Source organism: Peromyscus leucopus, chromosome 1, assembly GCF_004664715.2.
Source record: "Peromyscus leucopus breed LL Stock chromosome 1, UCI_PerLeu_2.1, whole genome shotgun sequence".
NCBI lineage: Eukaryota > Metazoa > Chordata > Mammalia > Rodentia > Cricetidae > Peromyscus > Peromyscus leucopus.
In genome coordinates, this window is record NC_051063.1 from 14473161 (window position 1) to 14496199 (window position 23039).

The 23039-nt window shown below is 38.9% G+C and overlaps 1 protein-coding gene and 1 non-coding gene across 2 annotated transcripts in view; one reads left to right on the forward strand and one right to left on the reverse strand.

Annotated features, from left to right (window-relative positions):
• Positions 1–21824, reverse strand: part of LOC114709833 (aldehyde dehydrogenase, cytosolic 1) — a 37831-nt gene extending 16007 nt beyond the window's left edge. The window contains exons 1-8 of the mRNA XM_028893809.2: positions 21696–21824; positions 17342–17446; positions 10958–11098; positions 8984–9113; positions 6580–6641; positions 4844–4972; positions 3715–3828; positions 1476–1578 (exon numbers count right to left, since the gene is read on the reverse strand). Of these exons, the coding sequence (XP_028749642.1) occupies positions 1476–1578; positions 3715–3828; positions 4844–4972; positions 6580–6641; positions 8984–9113; positions 10958–11098; positions 17342–17446; positions 21696–21761 (850 nt within the window). The 5' untranslated portion in view covers positions 21762–21824. The remainder of the gene's footprint in view (positions 1–1475; positions 1579–3714; positions 3829–4843; positions 4973–6579; positions 6642–8983; positions 9114–10957; positions 11099–17341; positions 17447–21695) is intronic.
• LOC114680601 lies at positions 12695–12801 on the forward strand. Its single transcript, XR_003732799.1, has one exon. It is a non-coding gene; the product is annotated as a U6 spliceosomal RNA (small nuclear RNA).
• Positions 21825–23039: the final 1215 nt, after the last annotated feature.

Consider the following 23039-nt stretch of genomic DNA (forward strand, 5'->3'; position numbering starts at 1 on the left):
CTGATAATAGAAAAATAAATAAATAAATTTTTTTTTAAAAAAAGCCCATTGCCTTTAATAATTTCAAAACATTATTGAATACTTTGGTTAACAGAAAAATGTTAGCTTTTTGAAAATGAGACTCAAACAACTAAAAATCACTACATCAAAACAATTCACCCTCCCACCCTACTCTAGGAAAAACATTCCAAAATCTAACTAAAGCCTAAGTCATGCAAGCATACAAACTCTTTGCTTAGGGCTGGTGAGATGGCTCATTGGTTAAGAGCACTGCTTTTCCAGAGGACCTGGAACCACAATTCCCAGCAACCACATGGCAGCTTGATATTGTCTATATAACTCCACTTCCAAGGGATCTGGAACTCTCACACAGACATGCATGTTGGCAAAAAACAAAACAAACAAACAAACAAAAAAACTCTTTGCTTAGTTTAGATGGTCCAATGTACCTAGATTTTATTAGAATATTGTTGATTCTAAACAAAAAGACATGAGTGTGTGTGTGTGTGTGTGTGTGTGTGTGTGTGTGTGTGTTAATTTTATAAATGAGGAATGCTCAGTTTATGATTGTAGAAGTTGGGTGTGAATCTGTGAGCTAAGAGTAGGTATTGAAAGTGTAGTGAGGAGAGTTTGCAGGGTAACAAACTAGGAATTTTGCTAACCAAGTAGTCACTTCTAATATTTCTAGTAAAGATTCCAATAGTTACAACAGCAACTTCTATGGACTCTTTGCTTATAGCCTCATTCTATGTATGAAGCCACTGAAGGACGAGACAAAGGAATTTCTATCACAAATTTCAGCTAAAGCCCTACTGTTTAGGAAATAACATGAGGATTTCATTTGACAATAAAATGAAAATGATCTGAATCATTATGGATAGGGTCACAGAAAACAATAAACTTAACTACCCTTAGTATGAGAGAGGGGGAGGGAGGCAGGGAGGGAGGGAAGGAGAGAGGGGGAGAGAGAGAGAGAGAGAGAGAGAGAGAGAGAGAGAGAGAGAGAGAGAGAGAGAGAGAGAGAGAGAAATTTGATAGGTTCAAGTTTCTTCTGGACCTCTCTAGATGAATAGTCCAGAGTGAAGGCAGAAAAAAAAAAAAAAAAAAAAAAAAACAGGAACTTGCTGGCAGCCAGGCTCCTTTTGGTCACAAATGTCTCAAGTATCACATGTCCTCAACACAACTGAAGATATGGAATTACCAAAACAACAACACAGATCCTAGACACAGTCCATTTGTACTACCTCAGATTGACACTGGGAAGTAGCAAGCTATTCCAACCCAGGACAAAAATCTTATCTTTTTTAATTTATGGACTGTATGCTATGGGAACAATTGAAAAGCTTTCCAGAATCACCATGGACTCTACTTCCTTACACCTTGAGACAAAGTGACTTTTGAGACTTGAGGTGACTGTGATATTATCAGGCATCAGGAGGAAGAAAGTGAGATGCTAACAAGGGACTCTTACTCACAGTCAGCATCTGCAAACACAATGCAAGGACTCTTTCCCCCAAGCTCCAGGGTGACCCTCTTCAGATTGCTTTTCCCTGCAGCTTCCTTGATTAATTTGCCAACCTGAATTCAAACATCACAGAAGAGGAGGCTTAGTTTGTTCTCGTGTAGATAGGTTCATTTAATACTTTCCATTTACAAGACATTTGTACCACCATTTAATTTTATTTAGAAGAAACATGAAATGGTGTTGTTCAAGATCTGGCACCTTCAGGTGCAAAAGCCTCCGCGATAAAGTCTGCAAACATGAGGCAAGTCAGAAAATGCCCGTGGACAGATATGAGAGCTGACTTTAATGTGTGGACAGGTAAGTGTGGTGGTATTGTGTTACCCCAAAATATTGTGTACCTTAATAAACTTATCTGGGGTCAGAGAAGAGAAAAGCCACTAGTTAGGCAGTGATAGCACACGCCTTTAATCCTAGCATTCCAGAGACAGAAATCCCTCTGGATCTCTGTGAGTTCAAGGCCACATTGGAAACAGCCAGGCATGGTGACTCAAGCCTTTAATCCCAGGAAGCAAGCCTTTAGAAAGCAGAAAGGTATATAAGGCGTGAGGACCAGAAACTAGAAGCATTTGGCTGGTTAAGCATTTGGCTGCTTAAGCATGTGGCTGGTTAAGCTTCAGGCTTTCAAGCAGCAGTTTAGCTGAGAGCCATTGGAATGAGGACACAGAAGCTTCCAGTCTGAGGAAACAAGACCAGCTGATAAGTTGACCAGGTGAGGTTAGCTGTGGCTTGTTTTGTTCTCTGATCTTCCAGTTCACCCCAATACTTGGCTCCGAGTTTGATTTTATTAATAAGAAATGTTAAGATTCATGCTACAGGTAAGAGTTATTTTTCATTTTCATCACAACTTCCTCTTTGTATTTGATCAGAAATACTCCCCAAGCACCTAAGGTATTGACTTCCCACCCCTCTGGTGACATTCAGACAACTCTGTCCAGCCAAACTAGTATTCTTTCCTTCATCTAAATTTCAACTCTCTTCTTCTCTTTCTACACCCTCCCAGGCCAGATTGCTTTCAGGTTGGTCCTTTGAGATCAGCTCTTAGCAAACATCCTCCTTGAACCTAGTTCTGATGAGATGGACATGAGTCTGATTCTTTTTCACTGATCTTCTAAATCTCATAAAGATGTTCCTGAGTCAGCCTCAAATGGCGTCATGTATGTCTGTGTAAATCTCCTAACTACACAGTCACTGCCTATTTCCCTGCTGATTTATCACAGTGGTCTCACTCTTAATCACCTCCCTCTATTTCTTTCTTTCTTTCTCTCTCCCTCTACCTGCCTTACCACTCTTCCCCTTTTCAAACACATGTCACTTTGCACAGAAAAAAAGAAACTGGCTCTGAGCTCTTTGTTGCTACCATACGTAGTTGGAATCCCACCATTATCATTTCTTCTCTAATTCTAGTTGTTTCTTTGAAGAAATATACATTGCTTTTGTTTTATTTTATTTTTCTGTGGATCCTTTCCTGTCTAGAATATTATCTAGGATCATTGTTGGTTTTGACTTTTGAATCCAGTTTAAATTATTATTGAGTCTCTCTCTCTCTCTCTCTCTCTCTCTCTCTCTCTCTCTCTCTCTCTCTCTCATAGTCAGGCCTTTTTTTTCCTACTCCACATGCTAGAATGTAATGAAAGGTTTTGACTTCATCAGAAATATAAGGTAATTGTCTAGGTCTATATGAAGACTGAACTGCTATTGTGCATTTAGACAGTAGAGAATTAAGTTGCCTAGACTTTGAATCTTTTAAATATTATATGAATAAATTTAACTCTGAAATAAGATCAACAGAAATAAATAAATAGTAAGTATGTATGCTTAGGGAAACCCTGGCTAAAAATTAACTTATACCCACTTATTCTTTCACAGTGTCTTCCTCATTTCTCACTGTGGCCTAATTTGTATTTCCTACCACACACTTTACTAATCATCTGACAGTCTCAAAGGCTTCATTACTCCTAAGAAATGGTAATGATTACACTAAAAATTGTTTACTATACTCTTTCTGAATTAGTAAAAAGTATTTTTTTCTGTCCAAAATTCATCAACTTATGCTTGATAAACATATTTGGAGTCTAAAATAAGTAACAAACCACCAAAACAACTTTTTTAAAGAAAATTTGGCTAACAAGACAGCTTCACAGAGCATGTTTCTGCTTGTTAGAGATGAGATTTTCAGAAAATGGGACTACCTCTGTTGATCCCGTGAAGGATACTTTGTCAATATCCATGTGTGAGGAGATGGCTGCCCCTGCAGTTGGCCCATAACCAGGCACAACATTGACCACGCCAGGAGGAAATCCTGCCTACAAGTTAAGAAGCAAGCAGTTAATAGATCAAGAATTCAATTCATAATAGACCTGAGTGGGAGACAGGTGCTGTTTCATTGTGATTGCCTTGGAAGTTCTTCTATCAGGAAAACTCATCTAAGTGTATCTGTCCTTTATTCATTGCTGTTTTTAATTTCTTATCCACATGAAACTATCTCTAAAGGTGGTAACCCCTTAGAACACAATGTTCTAAGTACAAATTTGTCAACACTGGTGTATTGGTTGCTTCTCATTTGCTATGATAAAACATTGACCAAAACAAACTTGGGAAGGAAGGCGTTTATTTGGTTTATAGGTTACATCTATTGTTGAGGGAAGCCAAGGGGGAACCTGGAGCTAGGAACTAAAGCACAGACCATGGAGAAATGCTACATACTCCCTTAATTTCTCTAATTAGCTCATCTACCTTTCTTATACAACCAGGTCTACCTGCCTAGGGGTAGCACCGCCCACAGTGGACTGAGTCTTAATACATCAATCAGTGATCAAGAAAATACCCCACAGGCATAGGCACAGGCCAATCTGAGGAAGGAAATTTCTAGGTATGTCAAGTTGATAACAAAACTGTGACAACTGATCGTCACTCCAATGATTAACTGTGTCAATTTTATAAAAGGAATTCAAATTGATAGGATATTGGCACAGCAGGCATATTGTCATATACAAGCCTCCAACTTTTAGAGATAATAAAACTAAAATAACTGCAAAAAAGTTCACAGGAGCAACCAGGCCAGTTGTAAGCTGGATGATGAAGATAGAGCTCAATAAGTAATGGGTTACAAGGTAACTCACTAGAAGCCTCTGTCATTATTTAGGTGGAGACAAGATTGTGCTGGCTGACAGAAGTCCCAGCCTGTAGTCCTGCTGCTTTCATCTGCATGACTGGGCAGGAGCCATGTGTGAACAATGACGCTCACAGTAGTGCGAATGAGGCCTGTAAGGTAAACAGGGGACTCTAATTTGCCTGCATGTTTAGACTCTGGAGACTCACCTCTTTTATTAAAGATGCCATGTGAAGAGCAGTGAGAGGAGTTTGCTCTGCTGGCTTGACAATCACGGTATTCCCACAGCAAAGGGCGGGGCCTATCTTCCAAGTGAACACAAGCAAGGGACCATTCCACTAGAGAGCAAAATTGAACAATGGACTCTTTGCATCACTCAAAACTATATTTGTTAATGATGCCTGCTACCATGAACAAGTTGGCTAACATTTCAGAAGTTGTGTGTAATTATCTAGTTTATTTTACTAAAGTTCACAAAAGAAACTAGCAAATGATAAAAAGCTCAGGACAAACTATATAGGAGAAGAGAAAAGGAAAGAGCTACCAAATTCAATCAAGTCCTGTTATTTTGAATTCTTATTTTACAAGAAAATGCTACTGCTTGGTTTCACCTATAGTTAAGCACATTATAATTTATTTGCATTTTAAAAATGTAAAATCCTCTTCCTCTTTCTCCCTGGAAGGCACTTATTGTATTTTATCCAATATTATAACTTGGAAAAATTTATAAACAGGAGATTGTGTGTCTATATGTGTTAGAGAGTAATCTCAGGGATTTAAGCATATTGAATGTGTTCTCCACACCAGTGAGTTAGGTTCAGCTAAGGGAAAACAACATTGTTAGAGGCAAAGAAGTGTCACATTCACAAAGTGAGTTCTGATCCCAGCAAAACAGCTGTAAGAAGTCAAATGTATGACCATTTCTTTACTTACACATTCACCACTCATGAGTGGTGAAAACAGTCCTCTCTACTTTAGATGAATGTCCTCAGGAGTAATTAAAAAAATGATGGCTATGGCATAGCACACACCTATCTAGCATGTATAAAACCCAGGGTTTAATCCTCAGAACAACAGAACAAAACAGGAGAAGTTAATGTGGATACTTATCCAACAGTGCTAGCTGTTAGAGTGATGTAGGTGTGTATGAGTGTTTTTTAAGCCTTTGAAGTACTGAAGAGTTCCATTATATACATTAGTATGTTCAGTCTTCCTAAATGAGAGTCATTGTCATTCAGAAAAATTCAGGACACTTCATTGTGTTTTCCTTTAGCCTTTTAAATTATATCAGCTGTATGTGGCCAGTGTCCTGTGTTAACCTTTGAGGAAATCTGGTTACATTTAGCACATGATTTTTAGGCAGAAGAATTTTGAGTACCCAAACTTGCTATTTAAAGGTACAATACAGGCCACATACTCTTCCAGTTGTCATGGAAATTATTACTTCCGTTTAAATCAAAAGTTGTTTTCCAGGATTTGAACAATCTTGCTGTTGCTACTGTCCATGGTGGGAAGTCTCAAGAAGGAGTCAAAACTATTGGGAGCAATGAGCCCTGCTGTGTCCCATTGAAAGATTCCCAACACAGATGAGCCATGACAAACTTTTGTCATATACTTATAAATCACAGCTCATAAAAAAAAGAAAGAAAAAAAGAAAAAAAAAAAAAAACAAGAACACAGCACAATTTCCAAAACAGCCTATGCAGTAAACACACACTTAGGGCTTATTAGGCAACATTAAAATACTCTCAAAGGGTACAGCAGTGTATTGAGGGGGTTCTGGACCAGCTAGCTCATATCCAAGAAGCTCAGTTACAGGCTGTCATGCTTACTGAATTTCCTTCACACATAACCACCATATATGCTTCACTCATGTGGTAATGGGCTTCAGATCAAATGGAATTACAGCTTTTTCCCCACTTTGGCAGTCATGAGGAGAACTTACAGGGATGATTTGGCCACACACCCCAATAGGTTCACGTCTTGTATAAGTGAAAATATCTCCATCTGAAAAACAGAGCAGACACAGCTTCTATGAAGTTAGAATGTGGTGGGCATGCATGGCAGGGAGATGTGAGATTGATATGAGAAGAGCCCCACAGTGAATAGCAAAAGGGAAACAAAATATCCTCTCTACAAGGTTAATGACATACACGATGGGGCCTCAAACAGCAATTTGAATCCAAAGACCAAGGTACATGAAAATAAGTTATCAGGTGGGGTAAGATTTGACAAGAAGTTAACACCATTCCTCATATTCCAAGATGGCTGCCTTCTACATCACCATCATTCACAGAATTGTGCAGAAAGGAGCTTGGAGGTGAGATTTTTCTCTGGGTAAAGGCGGAGTGATGTGCAAATGTTGACAGCATCTCAAATCTCCCAGGAGCAACAACTCTCAAGAAAGCAAATGATTTTAAATAGTAAAACATCTCCAACAAATAAGAAGTCTTTCTACAGACTTATTCTAGCTTTGAGGCTTCCTTTTTCCTACCTAACATAAACGTAATCTCTTATTCCATGAACAAAATATCTGAAGTGAAATACCATTCTTTTCTGTCTTGATTTGACTAACTCGCATGCCTCACTATCAACACACACGTAAATGTTCGTTGGAAGAGGAAATCTTAATAGAGAAAATGCTGCCATCAGATTGTTCTGTAGACAAATCTATGCTGCATTTTCTCAGTTAATGATTGAATAGGATTGCCCAACCCACTGTGAACAGCGTCATCCTTGGGCAGATGATCCTAGATTGTATAAGAAATCAGGCTGAGCAAACCATAACAAGCAAGCCTACAGGAAGCCATATTTCTTCATGGCCTCTGCTTCAGCTACTTTCTCCAGGTTTCTGCCCTGAATATGCCTTCATTTCCTTCAGAGATGGAATATAGTGTAGAAATACAAGTGAAAAAGACCCTTTCCTTCACCAGCTGCTTTTGATCATGGTGTTTTATCACAGCAAATACTCACTTTGATGTGGTCCCATTTGGAGTTTTGTTGATGTATGTTTTGTTCTGGCTGCCACAGGAACCTACTGCTACCACACAACCACTTTTCCTGTCAATATCTACAGATACTTTGAATGGATCATTCTATGATTCCTAAGAGTAGAGTTAAGAGGCACAGAATAGCTCCCTTCATAGTACATTTGTTGTCTCCTCATTTTCTAACTTCTTGGCTAATACCTCTTATACTGTATCCTCCAGTAAGATTGGAAGTGCACATCAAAGACAGAATTTGAAGTGAGTTATTTGAGTTCCTAAAGTCATTACAGTTAGAGAAGTGAAACTGCCTCCAACCCATCCAAAACTGATTCCTTTCTCACATGAAATATTCATCATGTGTCTGTTATGCTACCTGCATACCTCACTGTAGCACGAATCCTATATGTTCTTATTAATAAAAACAAACCCAGGAGCCAGGTATAGGGGTGAATGCTGAAAGATGAGAGAAACAAAATGAGCCACAGCTAATCTTACCTTAGCAACATCTCAGACAATCCTGTTTCCTCAAACTGGAAGTCTCTGAGTCCTCATCCAAATGGATCTCAGCTTAACTGCTGCTAAAATCTTAAAATGCCTAAAAAGCTTCTAGTTCTTGGTCCTCATGCCGTATATACCTTTCTGCTTTCTGCCATCACTTCCTGAGATTAAAGGCATGTGTCTTTCCCAAGCAAGACATGAGATCTCAAGTGCTGGGATTAAAGGTGTGTTCCACTTCTATCTGGCCTCTATGTCTAATCAAGTGGTCGTTCTGTTCTCTGACCCCCGATAAGTTTTATTAGGGTATACAGATAAAATACTACCAAATTTCCTCACTAAGTAACATACAACATTTCCATAAAAAGATTCTTAACTCGACTGGTAATCATAGCTTCATCTTGCTTTGACACTTTTGAAAAGCATTAGTGTAAATTGGGTTGTTGAAGTACACTGAGCTAAGCATACTGAGCTTGAATGGGCAGAGATTTGCACAGTTTACTCATCCTGGACATGCAAAGTCTTAAGTAATAATATCACAGAAGAGATGTGAATGGCATTGTGGGAATGGAACTCAAATAAATAATTTCTGTGGCCAGCTTTGAAAAGTGTGAAACCTGAGATATATCACTCAAATTAGTAGTTGAGTCTATGAGAATATTCTTAATTTAATTCTGTATAAACTGTCCACAATGTTGACTCTTAATAGAACTTCCAGCATCAGACTGTATTGGGTCAATGTGAAGAGGAAAATAATTATTTACCTAATTGATGGGTATATCTATCAGGCAGAATTTGAAGGTATCCAGTTCTTCACTAATGGCCTCACCTCTACCATTACATTGGCAATTTCCCAAAGGTACTTACCACTTGGTATTGTTTGGCCATGGATCTTGTCAGCCCAGCCTGCATAATACTTTAATGTTTTTATGCTGACGTCTAAATCCATCATGTATGCGTGGGGAAAGACTTTCCCAGCATTCATTGACTCCATTGTCTGAAATAAGATAGTAATATCAAAGTCTAAACTTTCAGCAATAAAAATTAGATCAAGAATATACAATCAATGTTTTTAGTACTTATGTACAAGAGAGTTTGGGAAATATAAGGATTCTTAAATCTAATGTTCCTTTTAAGAAAGTATCAAATGACTTGTCTGTGGTCACATAACAAGATCCTGGTGGGAGAGGTAGTGAGATTCTGATTGCCTAACCTCGCAAATCTTTCTGTCAGACACTAAGTACCTCTGGCTAAGCACTGTCTAAGAGCTGGTTTCGTAAGCACACAGCTGTAAAAATTATTCTTAGTCTCCACGTCCCAATGGAGTTCCAACAAGTTTGCACTTGTCATCTCACTGTAGCAACAATTTAGTGTTTGCAACTATTCACAATAATCATCATATTCCTCTCATGTATAAACAATCTGCTCATACAATTCTAATTGTATGTTCACATAATTGTAACAACTGTATCTTTCAACAGGGATTTGCCATAGCAGAGATTTTAACTATAAATCGCCTGTTTGGGAAATATTGTCATAATGATTTCAGTAATCCCTTCTCTCAGAGCTCAGTGAACACCATGGAAGAGAAGGCAGAAAGAGTGTAGGAGCCAGAGAAGATGGAAGACTCCAGGAGAACAAGGCCCTGTGAATCAACTAAGCAAGGTACACATGAACTTACAGAGACTGAAGCAGCAAGGATAGGGCCTGCACGGGTCTGCACCAGATCCTCTGCAGATATATTAAAGGTTTTAGCTTAGTGTTTCTATGAGACCCCCTGACCATGAGAACAGGTGGGATTCTCACTCTTGTGCCCACTCTTGGGGGTACTTTTCTTCTGATTGTTTGCTGTGTTCAACTTCAATATGATGGCTTTTACTTTATCTAATTATATTTTATTTTATCATGTTTGGTTGTTATCTCTTAGAAGGCTGTTCTTTTCTAATGACAGACCAAAAGGGAGTGGATCCATGGGGGGGGGGAAGAACTGGGAGGAGTAGAGGGAAGGGAAATATAATTAGGATACATTGTATGAGAAAAAGAATCTATTTTTCATAAAAGGAAAAATAAAGATTATGAAGCTCCACATTTTCCTATCTTAGCAGTCAGTATCTTCTCCTCCCCTTTTCATGAAGACTTTAAGGATGCGTTGAAATCATACAATCCACTGAGTGGCCACCTGGCAAGATGCACAGGTTTGATATTGCCCACTATCTTAAGTTAACTCAAATATGACTTTATATCTATTCTTTTTCCCTGTGGCTCTCATGCTAACAGAGGAAGTTAGCACTTTTCAATAAGACAAATGAAAAAAGCTAAGCTTTGGGAAATGCTGATGACTTTCAATAGAACATTTCAGTTAGTATACATTTATTTCAGAGCTATCAATTCTATTTTGGCATGTTTTGAACAATGCAGAATCCTTAAGGAATGAATGATTCTCAATAATTGCTGAATTGCAGATTTTTTAATAAAAGCTGAATCTTATTTTCACCTAAGATTCTAAAGCTGATAACATTTATTCTCAATTGTTACTTGTATACCACTTTGTTTTCAGTTGGCTTTACTAAAATTCAAAACTGAAAAGACAAGGAAATGTACCATCCATCCATGTTCTATACTGACTTATCTAACTATTGAAATTAGAAAATATAGGTCCTGAGAGCATAAAGAGCTTTAATGAGAATAGCAAAACTGGATTCTGGACTCTGAGAAGTTCTAGAGAAAAGGCAGGTGGTAGTTTGTGGATCTGGCTCTAAATCAAACTGACCAGCCACTTGGAGCAATGAGTGCTCTCAGAAGTTTCCTCACTGTCTCCCATTGTTTTGGGTTAATACTCACAGTCAGCAGCAGGCGATCTCTTTCCATTAAGTCAGCCAGCTTGTTCAGCAGGCGCCCCCTCTCTGAAGCATCCATGGTGCGCCATGGGGAGCCAATCTGAAAAGCCTGTCTTGCAGCCTTCACAGCCTTGTCAACATCTGCCTGGAAATCACACAGCATTCAATTCAGGATGTTCAAAACACTAGATGAGCAAGAACAACATCGCACCCTTATAAACTAGGACACAGTCCTCACAAACAGAATCTAGCTCTCCATTAGCCCAAAGTCCAGAACATTCCACACACTCGGCCCCACAGTATGCTGGAATTGTTTCTCTAGAGCAATATTTCAAACAAGCTCTGTATCCTTTTCAAATAGTTAAACTCCTAGAACAGAAGTGCTGTTTTAATAGTTGTTACATTATCCCATTGTAGTAGAACACAGTGTTTATTTTATTTGAAATAAGTTTCTAGTGAATTTACACACTTTATCTCATTTGATACAGAAAATGCTCTAAGAAAAACCTATTCCTCACTTTACAGATAAAGAAATTAAAGCAAAAAGAGAAAGGCTATCTCAGGACAAATAGAGTAGCTGTAAGTTATGTGTCCTGCTCATTGCTCTACATCTGCCACTTAGACCCTCATGCCCATATTCTTTCATCGTCACTCATAACAGTGGTACCACCTGGGTGACAACTGGATAAATTTATCTCCTAGTGTTCAATGTTTCACATTCAAACTGAAGCCTTGTGTGTATGATAAGCCCCTGGCATACAAAGTTATTCACTCTAGTCCCTAAGTAAGTAGAGAAGACAGTTTCTTTTATTAATATACTGCTTTTAACCTCATTAATTGAAACAGAATAAGAAAGTCACACTCATATTGTTTAGCTTTCTTGTTTTTGCTCATGTACTTTTATCACCACTGCATTTTTCCTCTAATTTACTCCTTTAAATTTCCTAAGCCACTTCCCTTCCAAACTTTGCCAGGGTCACTCCATTCCTCTGCAGATCCCTATTCACACTTCCTCTAGTCTCTTCTACTTCACCTGCTGAAAGCATCACTGCTCCTTCCATTTCTACTCCATGTGCTTTTTTACCTTCATCAAGTCAACTGCAAATAGTATGTATGTAAGGACTATTCCACAACTATTCATCTACAGGACTCACTAACTCATGGAACCCCGTAAACCAGATGATCAAAACGACAGTGGGCTTCAGCTTGTTGTGATGAACCTTGAAAATGAGAATGCTGTGCTTTTTAAACCACACATTTTAAACTAGTGAGACACAGCTCTGTGTGGATCCCTCTGCTCAGTGTTCTGTCATTGGCCTTTGCTTAATAAGAGCTCCCTGATCACACCGAGGGATGAAGAGAAATGACTTTGAGACATCATGTAACCACACATGCAAAAAAAAAAAAAAAATCAAACAACAAAACCCTGCCTCTAGAAAACTGTTATTAGTAAATTTGTTTTTGTGGTTTTGTCATTTGGGTTATGACTCTCCTTTTCTCAAGCCAGATATTTAATCTTACAGGACTAGAAATAAAATAAAGACGTGAATTTTTAATTTGAAAAAAAAATGGATTCTGAGTTCTCCTTTTTAGTGTTGAAGCACCCTAATATCCATCCACTGTATGGCATTCTATCAGTTGACTAACAATAGGACAGTGGGGTAGACTTTCTTCTGAAACATTCATTAGATGGGAAGAACACACAACTGAACATCACATTATCATTGTAAACACAGGCCTCGTGCTAACTTCAGCAGCACATATACTAAAATTGGAATGATACAGAAAAGATTAGCATGGCCCCTGTGCAAGGATGACACACAAATTCATGAAGCATTGCATACTTTTAGAAAGCCAAGCCAAGACACACACACACACACACACAAACACACAAACACACAAAATAAATAAATAAATAAATAAATAAATAAATAAATAAATAAATAAAATAAAAAAATAAAAAATAGGTAAAGGAACCTATTCAAGACCAGAAATGGAAATAGAAGCAATAAAGAAAGCATAAACTGAAGGAATTCTGGGAATGGGAATTCTAAGTAAACACATGCTTCCCTTCTCTTAGTATCCAGGAAGAATTGTTCCCCAAATCAGCAAAAGATAATTTAAATTCATGAATGCTAAACTTATGATGTACTATTTATATATTACCCATCAGACATCTTTTCAATAACTATGCTTCTGATGCTGAGTACAAATGCTAGGTAAGTAGTAGATAAACTATACTGCTTCAAGAATAATGGCCAAAATTGTCTGCCCACTCAGTGTGTACAGAGCTGTAGCAGGCCTCATTACATCATCTATGTTAGCAGCTACACAGTTCAGATCCCAGGGTTGAATTCAGCAGTGTGGAATCTGAGGATGCAGATGGTTCACTCTACTCTAACTGAAGTTGTTCTACAACTTGTTTGAAGTTCATTTTCCTTATCTTTAAACTCACAGCTATCTCACACTCTATGTGGCATATATGCTTAACGCTCACAAGATGGGGTTAGCTGTGGTCCTAGAAGACAACCCAATATGAAAATGATTACACAGCATCCTAGTCCATTCTAGCATATCCTTTCAGCTTCTCTACCCTCTACTACAGAGGCTTTTACTGTTGTACACTGTAAACAGCCTCCCATTCATTCTCTCTGCTTCCCACTTTCTCTTTAAAGCTACCAGGTTAACTTTCACATAATTTATCTTATCACATTCCTTTGCATGTTTGAAACTGCTGGCTTCATCTACAATCCTAAGAGCAAAGAGCAAAGATCTCCATTTGGCTTTCAGGTCTAACATTTTCTGAACAGACTTCACTTGCCAACGACTTCCTGTTCATGTTTCTCCTGCTCCAGCTGAGCCAGCCCTTCTCATCTTTGCTCCTGAAATTCTTTTTGCATAGAGAATGTCCTACCAGCAAGCCCATTTACCTCCAAAATCTTACACATTTTTCAAGGCCTGTTTTAATATAATAATCTATCTCTATAGTCACCAGACACCCAGCTCACTGGTAAATAATATTCAAGAACTGGTTAAGCTACAAGAAGAAAGACAAGTTCTTTATTACCACAAGTTACTATTGTACTTAAGTATCATGAACCCTGTTTTAGTGATAAACAAGGAAATCTTACCTTATGCTAGTAAAACACAGAAGAATTAGAACCAATATTTGATGCTACATCTGATCTCCACATTCAATTTTCTCAGCAAGGATGCTCAATAGCACTTTGTTAAATAGTCACTGCTGTTTGTTTAGTTACTCCATATGTATAGAACAGTGATTTTTTTTTCAGTCTGTTCATTACCCTGTGAGACTCCATTTGATGAGTAGCTTTTGACTCCATTTGGAGGGAGAAAGATGATTGTAGCCCCTAGGTGGACCCAGGAAGTCTATCATGTACCACCTACCTAGCACAGTCTGATCAAATGACTTCTTCCTGGGGTTAGAAAGTGGGCCATCCTGTAAGTCTACTAGGGAGAAGTAAAAGTGTGTGGGCAAGTAAGCAGATTAAAATCAAATCAAGGAAAGCAGAGAAAAAACTTATCAGACACCCAGGAAATGGTGCAACTCCCTTGTCTGTGATGGACACCTAACACTGTAATGGCATGGCCTCTGAACAAGCTATTGTCTGATACCTGGTGTTTGTGTCAGGAGCCAAGGACTCTTTTACTCAGCTGTGTCCCTGCCATTGAAGCAGACTACTGGACAGGCAGTCTGTATAGATGTTCACTCGTCTGAACTGCCATTTTCTGTTCTAGACCCAGTTTGGCTTTTGATCTTGCAGTTTAGCTTGGCAGCTTCTCTCTCCCACATGATCCCAGCCCTCCTCCACCAGCTCTGCCCAGGCATGGGTTTCTTACCACTCGAGATTCTTTCTAACCCACTTCTGAAATCTCTTTAACTCTGCTGAAGACTCTTTAACTTGTATTCATTGAGTAACCCATATATGCATATACAGCGCTACAAATACACTTATTTTGTGATGTGTGGTATGAAAATTAATGTTAGTAATTAATACTGGAATAAAGAATTGGCATTCTCTGCAAGCAGATGATCAAGGTGGGTGGCTTTTCTATCAAATTGCTGTTATTTAAATGGCTAAATCTTGGGAATTTATTGCTATTCAATGCAGTAAGACATTATGGAAAGACATAAATACATTCATCTGTTTTGGATATGACACATAAGCCTCCTATTGCTGTGGATGATTGATTGATAAATAAAACACTGATTGGCCAATAGCCAGGCAGGAAGTATAGGCAGGACTAGCAGAGGAGAGAATTCTGGGAAGTGGAAGGCTGAGGCAGAGAGATGCTGCCAGCCACTGCCATGACAAGCAAGATGTAAGGTACCGGGTAAGCCACAAGCCATGTGGCAACTTATAGATGAATAGAAATGGGTTAATTTAAGATATAAGAACAGTTAAAAAAAAAAAAAAAAAAAAAAAAAAGCCTGCCATGGCCATACAGTTTGTAAGCAATATAAGTCTCTGTGTGTTTACTTGGTTGGGTCTAAGTGGCTGTGGGACTGGCAGGTGAGAGAGATTTGTCCTGACCGTGGGCCAGACAGGAAAACTCTAGCTATATCCTATGACTTATTCTTGTTGATATTTATAAAAAAAAATTATACTTTAAATAATTATTTTCCATTTTGTGACAATGTTTTTGCATTATCCAACATTACAATTCTCATAAATGTTTTTGATAGTGTTTTTTTTACTTCAACCTTCCTGAATTATCAATTTTTATTCAGGGGCTGGCATTTCCAAGATAATTTGGAATTAAACAGAAAACAGTGATTAGGTTAACTGTGATTTACTGTCATCAAATCGTGTGGCCAAAGGAAAATAAAATGTTACAATTTTGAAGTCAGAGCCACTGAAGTGAAAAAAAAAAGTATTTGCTCTGGTCTCTGCCCCACACTCAAGATACCATGAAAGGTGGGATATAAACCCTTTGCAGCTCCATTCTGCTTCTAAATGGAATCTTCAAAATTTTTAGCCTTTGACCTGATGAGGAAGTCCAGAATATCACACTCTGCTGTGATCTTTACCAGGTTAGAGCTTTTCTCTAAGCAATGCTAGTCACTCTTCATTAGATTCCTCACAAATTGTTTGAACATCAACAATTCTAAACAGACAATTTGTTTAGCAATTACAATAAAGGGTACAGATACAGGACTGTGGTGTGAAGCAAGCTCTTGCTTATCACAGATAATATCACTAACAATTTCATCACAGCAGCTGTTCTCAGCCTTCCTAATGCTGTGACCCTTTCCTCATCTGTGGTGACTCCCACCATAGAAGTGTTTTTGTTGCTACTTCACAACTGTCACTTTGCTACTATTAAGAATCATAATGTAAATATCTGTGTTTTCCCATGGTCTTAGGTCACCCCTGTGGAAGAGGTATTTGACCCCTCCACCCCCCACCCCGAACAAAGGCATCACTATCCATAAGCTGAGAACCACTGCACTGTCTTAGATGACTCATTTGTCCCACCAACCAGATCGGCTTGGCACAGCGACTTGGCTTGCAGTTTGCCTGGTATGAATTCTTCCTGTTGATCTTTCTACAGGAGGGGCAGTTGTCACTAAGGACAGAGCAGATCAGTGCTCCCTGGCAAGGCTGCTGGCATGGTCACCAGCTTTCCCTTTTGTGCCTGAGAAAGAAGATAAACCTCACTGATTCCCCCAGCAAAGTCCTCAGCCTGCCTGACCTGCCAAGGTTTCTACTGAACCAAGGCAGAGAGGGTTTTTTTTCCTGATGAAACCAAGCCCTGTGTTAGAGCAAGATGTCCCCTAGGAGCTAACTATTCAAGGCTTCAGTGTTAAAGCAGCAACAACATGATTTTTGTTAACTGATATCTACAGATTTGTAGTCTTCTTTCTGGGTGTCGTTCTTGTCATCAAGGAGAAGGCATGATTAGCTGACATGCACCCTAACTATGTGACTATATTAAAATTCCATGTCCCATATTAAATGTTAATGCTAACCCTTAAGAAATGAGACAAGTTATGTAATAGTTCATACTTCACTATGTTATAGTAGTCTCAGACCACTGAAGTTTTGGACCCCACCTCCAAATTCTAAATCCCCAGGTAACATTAGAAATGCTAACATCTGATCTATAGCCCGTGATTTTTACTGTTTCTTGTTCACTTGATCTTATGTTCCTTTTTAAGTTCTCTTGTATCATGGTTATTTATTGTCTACCAGATGTACATATGGCCAATTTTATTATGCCAAGGACAACAGAACATTTACCCATCTGCCTGAGCTATCATGTGTCCATGTCTTTCACTGAACTTGCAGTGGACTTTGAACTCAGAACAGTTAGAAGCAAAGATCCTGGCATCAACTGGACCTGTGGGTGTTAGAAAACTTACCTTGTCCCCTTCTTCCACATGGCAGATGACCTCCTCAGTCGCCGGGTTAACGACAGGAAATTTCTTGCCATTCACTGAGTCATGCCATTCATTGTTTATGAAGATCTGTGAAGATACAGCAATGGCAGATAAAATGCATATAAATATGCAGTAAATTAGAGGGCTTGATAAACTAGAGTTGAGGTATTAAATGTTGCCTAAATATTATGTGTCTTTATCTGTCTAAAAAAGGTTCATGTGTGTGTCATTTAACTCCTAAAGAAACATAGAGGTTAGACAATTGGGAATTCAGGTGTGTGTCATTAGGACATAGCGATTAGAAGAGGCACCCTTCCATCACTGGAAAATGTCTGAATTTCAGAATTCACACCCTGAATTTGAGATTTTTATGTGCATTTGACTCCATTCCTTCCTCTATATAAAGGAAATCTTAGCCTTGTAACATGGCCATTATGAGAAAGCTAACAAAAGCATTGAAGTTAATTTCTTGTGTGCACAAAAATATTATTAGCTAATGAAATATTTTTGAGTATGGAAAGTATTTTCACTTGATAACATAAATTCTTTAAAGATATGTGCATTTGTATTTGCAAGTATGTGTTTGCCTATGTGAGTTTCTGTGTAGTACATGCACGCAGGTGTCTGAGGACAGAAGGCCTTGGCTGCCTTGGAACTGGAGTTACAGACAGTTCTTCCTAGTGTTCAAGGTGTGTGAAATGAGAAAGGAGAAGTAAGACCCCAAATCCCTGGAAACAAAATCCTTCAACCCTGAGACCCTTGGAAGACCCTCAGAACTTCTCTCTGCTGAAGTCCTTGTCAGACAGGACATGAGTGTGCAGGACAGGCTGACAGAAAATTAGGAGAAAATGAGAGAAGAATGACATGATGGGAAACAAATCTTGGGAACATCAGGTAAAAATATTTTAGAAGTTGAAAACTATTCAGAAAAAATACACCAGGCAAGATAGCTAATGTTGATCATTCCCCATGAACCAGAACCTGCTTCAAGTGCCACTTAACAATTGAATGCTCTCTCTGCTTACACCTCCTCAGGAAATGGGACTCCTCATAATCCCACTGTAATTGTAAGAGAGAAGAGGCAGGTAGAGATGGTAAAGTTTGAGCAGTGGCCCTGTAACTTTCAGAGGAGCTCTTCATGAAAAAGCTCAGTAGCAAAGAAGGGGGACACCAGGGGCATTTACTCACAGCTAAGGAGTTATGGAGACAGGGATGTGATGGGTGCACTGTGATTGATAAAGTAACAGAGGCTTTCAATACAAAAGATTTTGTATTTCCTTTTTTAAAGAAAAAAAAGGGGGGCTTAAATGTTAAACTCCATTTGATCTATCTCCATCAAAGAGAACTGAACTAGAGAATGAGGAGAAAAAAACACTTTGAAAGTTAAGATTATGCAACTCTCTGACTATACTTGTTTTTCTTTCTATTTTTGTTATTAATCTGCTTGTCTGTTCCTTTTCTTGTGTCCCAAATACTGTTAGAGAAGAAAAAAATCTCCCGGGCAAGAGAACAGAATCTCTCACCTGGGTGTTAGACTTTACAATACAGTTGGACTGGTTCAATCACTGTGGACAAGGGACTGCTCCTAGGAAGCAGGGATCACCTCAAGTCAAACTGAAGAAATAAGTGGAATAATTAGTCCTTTAATGAGATACTGTACTTGTCCTTCGCAGAAGCCCCACTCCGACTGCAGAAGTTTGGACTGCGGCACTGGAGGAGATAAGTCTGATCCCTTTTCTGAATTATTCAGACAAGAATAACTTTCCCTTTTCCTCTTACTATCACTCTTCTGAGAATGGTTTTCTTAACAGTTTCATCTTTTCTGCCAAAATTTTGAACTTGCTTAGTCCTTCCTAAAAACTTCCCTGCTCTCCACGTGGCTCCTAGTCAGCCATGAGTTCTACTTCAAGGACAGTTTGAGTGACAGGAATATTCCCCTCCTTTTCTAGTCTCATCCTGTGGGCAGCTGCTGAGGATTTACATCTGACTTGCCCTGGAGTTTTCCTTCTAAGTTCCAATAATAGTCCCCCAGATTTCATTTGCTTCCATTCATAGATTATTCCACTAATGAGACTGAGAACCCCAAGAAATGACCTGATATTTTCCTGATATCAATAGCATATTCCTCTTGCAATAATAAAGAATAAAATTAAAACAGTGAGGAAAATAATATAGAAATTGAGACACTGCTCAGGCAAAGCCTTTTGACAAATATTGCTAACCCCTCCCTTTCATGCTTTGCAACCAGGAGATGAGTTAACAGCCATTGTTTCAAGCCCTTTAAGAGTGAAAATCAAATACAGTTCTCTAGGGGACACAGTAAAAGGAATGTTCACAGGCAGAGAGAAAACTCCCCATTGAGATTTAGTTCCATACATAACTGGTATTCTCCCATGTGTGAAATGCTATAACCAGCACATCAAAGATATAATGCTTACTTAGTAGACCAGAATTATGTAGAAGATACATGGAAAAATCAAAATTCACTGAGTGGCATTGTTTATTATTAACTAGAGAAGTATTTGAACACCAAACAAATGCATTCTTGGCTCTAAAATACTTAAGCCCATCATTCTTCCTCAAATGTCGTTATGTAATATGTTTTCAGTGAAGAAGTTTTATTCTAGAAACATCTGTGTTAAGGAATTATTGGTCCTGTGCTTGTACTTGGTACTTTGAGGAATACCTCAATTTTCTAGTACTTTCACCTCATTTTTAATTAATAAGTGCTAAATGAAATAACTCAAAGGAAAGACAGTTCACTTTAAAACATCCTTCACACACACACACACACACACACACACACACACACACACACACACACAAAGTCTTAGCAAAATTCATAAATGACAAATTAACAAAAGGAAGAGGGGGATCTTGATGCCCAAATTACCATTCCAACTGGAATCATGCAAACCAAACTCTTTTTCATGATTCAAATCTAACTATATAAGCAGTGTCAACAATTCCCATCTTCTTGAACTACCTGGTTTGTAGATTGTGAGAGTAATTTCTTGCAAATGAGAAAGTATGTGGAGGATGTCTATGGTGTGCACACACCTTTGACATCTGTGAACTGTTGGAGAGTGTGGACACATTATAGTTTGCATATTCTGACTTGTCAAACTCTAAATCTAAATTGAAAGCTTTTTTCTCTCCATCAAAACGATGTGAAATCATGCCTGGGGGCACTTCTAGCTGTTTGTGGGCCACAGCCAAGGCTCACTCTCTCTGCAGAACTTGTCCTAAGCAAAGAGCCCCTAAACCAGGCAGATATACCACTTCAAGTGCTTGGGAAAATGCAAAAGCTTTCAGATATTCCAAATCATATCCATTTGCTCAAAAGGAAAAAGAAATACATGAGAGAGGGTATCAGGCTCTTCTCATTAACTTTAACATTCTTGGATTTCATTATTTAGTTTAGAAGTGAGCCTGATTCTCTCCAGAGTTGAACAGTTTATTTCTCACTTTGTTTTCTTCATTATACTGAAACACAGCTAAGTTTAAGTGACTTTTCTAATAACTTGGGTGTGTGTTGCAGTGGGGGGAAGGTGTGTGTGTGTGTGTGTGTGTGTGTGTGTGTGTGTGTGTGTGTGTTATATTTATTTCTTAATTTTGGAATCTTAAGATCTGCTAAAGAAATAGGCATGAAACTACTTAGTAGGCACAATTACAAGAGTCCCTCAGGACAAGCCCAGCCCAATCATTTGCTCTCCCTGGCTGCAGATTCCAAAGCCTGGGTCAGCCTCCTCCTCTTGTGCCTCTAAATATTTAGCAGCTAGCAATGGCATGTTTTCTCCAACAACAGCAAACTTGCCTGGAGAAATAAACAAGTACTGTGCCTATCTCAAAATAAGAAAAATAATTCAAGTCCATTTGGGGGGTTGGGCAGCAGCTTCCATTCAATGTCCAGGTTTAGGTCCTCCAACCTCAACAATGTCAACATGCATATAGTTATGTTATCCTACTTCAGGGTGTTATTTTGAGAGAGGAAGACACTTTTCCACATGTCTGGCTTTTTCCAGTAAGTTCCTCTATTTGTCTGCCTTACCATAAGCGCTCACTGCACAGGGTTAATAGAACTGCTGCTCACTCTGGTTCACTGCACTCTGCCACAGGAACTGTTTGCACAGAAGAAAATCTCTTTTCCTTGGACATATGTCAAGATATAAACTCGTGAGAGGTTGTCTGCTATGGTTTAGAATTCATCACTGAATCTGGCCACTAACTTAGCAAGCATTATATTTATATGGTAGGAAACAGCTCTAACAGAAACTGCAATCGACCTATGCTTTAACCAGGCCCCCAGGGAAAGGCCCACTTGCAAGTGTCTTACCTTGGTATATTGGATCTTCAAGTTGGCCAGCGGGGCAGGGACTTGAGGTTGTGCAGGGGAAGACATTGCTGGTTTGGCTCCTGGAAAACAGGTGGCAGGCTCAGCAGTTTGGTTCTGACAGAGCACTTGATCCTTTTTATCTGCATGCAGGAAGGGTCATTTGCATATTGGGATATGATTGAATGGGCAGTCTCAGGGCAGGGCAGAAAGAACACAACTCTCTTCTAACGCTTAGGGCTGGGAGCCTTTGCCTTTAAATGAAAATCCTTAAGGAACCTGCATCTCAGCCCTGAACTTCCATCTGGAAACTGCTCACTATTTACAGATGAATTAGTTTAGGAAGCCAAACCTGTGCCAAGTATGTGTGTGCAGCTGCTCCTGACACTGGAAGTCAGTTACTGTTTTCTGGGTCTTTCATGACTATTTATGTTCTCCTGTAACTTTTTGTTCTCTGATAGACTGGGAATCAGGGAATTAGTGAAGTGGAAAAGAAAAGGCTCTTGTTCTCAATAGGAGCTGGAGGAAGAAGACAATGAATCTTCAGGTCAAGGCTGCCAGAATACACATCTTTGTCCCAGGTCAGAATGATGCTGGGGAGAAAGGCCCTCTCTCTAGACTGTTTTTGGCCACCTTTAAAAAGTCAGCCAAGCAGGTCTATTTCCAGTCTGAGTAGCAGTCCTAGTATCAAATCAGATCCTCAAATTATCTTTGTCTTTTCAGTGGGAACAAAAAATTGTCCAGGCCTTTTCAGTCAGAGTTCATGTTCATACACAGACCCTCAGAGAGCATTATATTCTTTCAAAGTGAAGAATCTTTGAAAGAGAAAGTAATGGAAGTTTTGGGAAGGGACTGGACTTGTGAATAATTACAGTTTTCAACCTGTGGGTCTTGACCCCTTGGGGGGGGGGTCACGTATCAGATATCCTGCATATCGGATATTTATTTAACAATTCATAACAGTAGCAAAATCACAGTTATGCAGTAGCAACAAAATAATTTTATGGTTGTGGGTCACCACAACATGAGGAACTGTATTAAAGTTTCACAGCATTAGGAAGGTTGAGAACCACTGAGTCCCACTAGAGTCAAGGCAGTGTACAAAGAACGATTGTAAATTGCACTCCCTAAGAGTTTAAATTCTGAACAATTTGAGCCAGGAATGTTGTAAAGGGCAGTATTTAAATGTAGCATTTTCATTTTGAATACAGTGCTTCTCTATGTTGCTGCTTTAGCACAATTTAGAGAAGGAACAAGATAAAACTCTTTGGATACTCTGGTTATTAAGAACGAACAGTGACAACTTCTTTGTAGTACAGTTGCCATCTCCCCTGCATGGGGACTTAG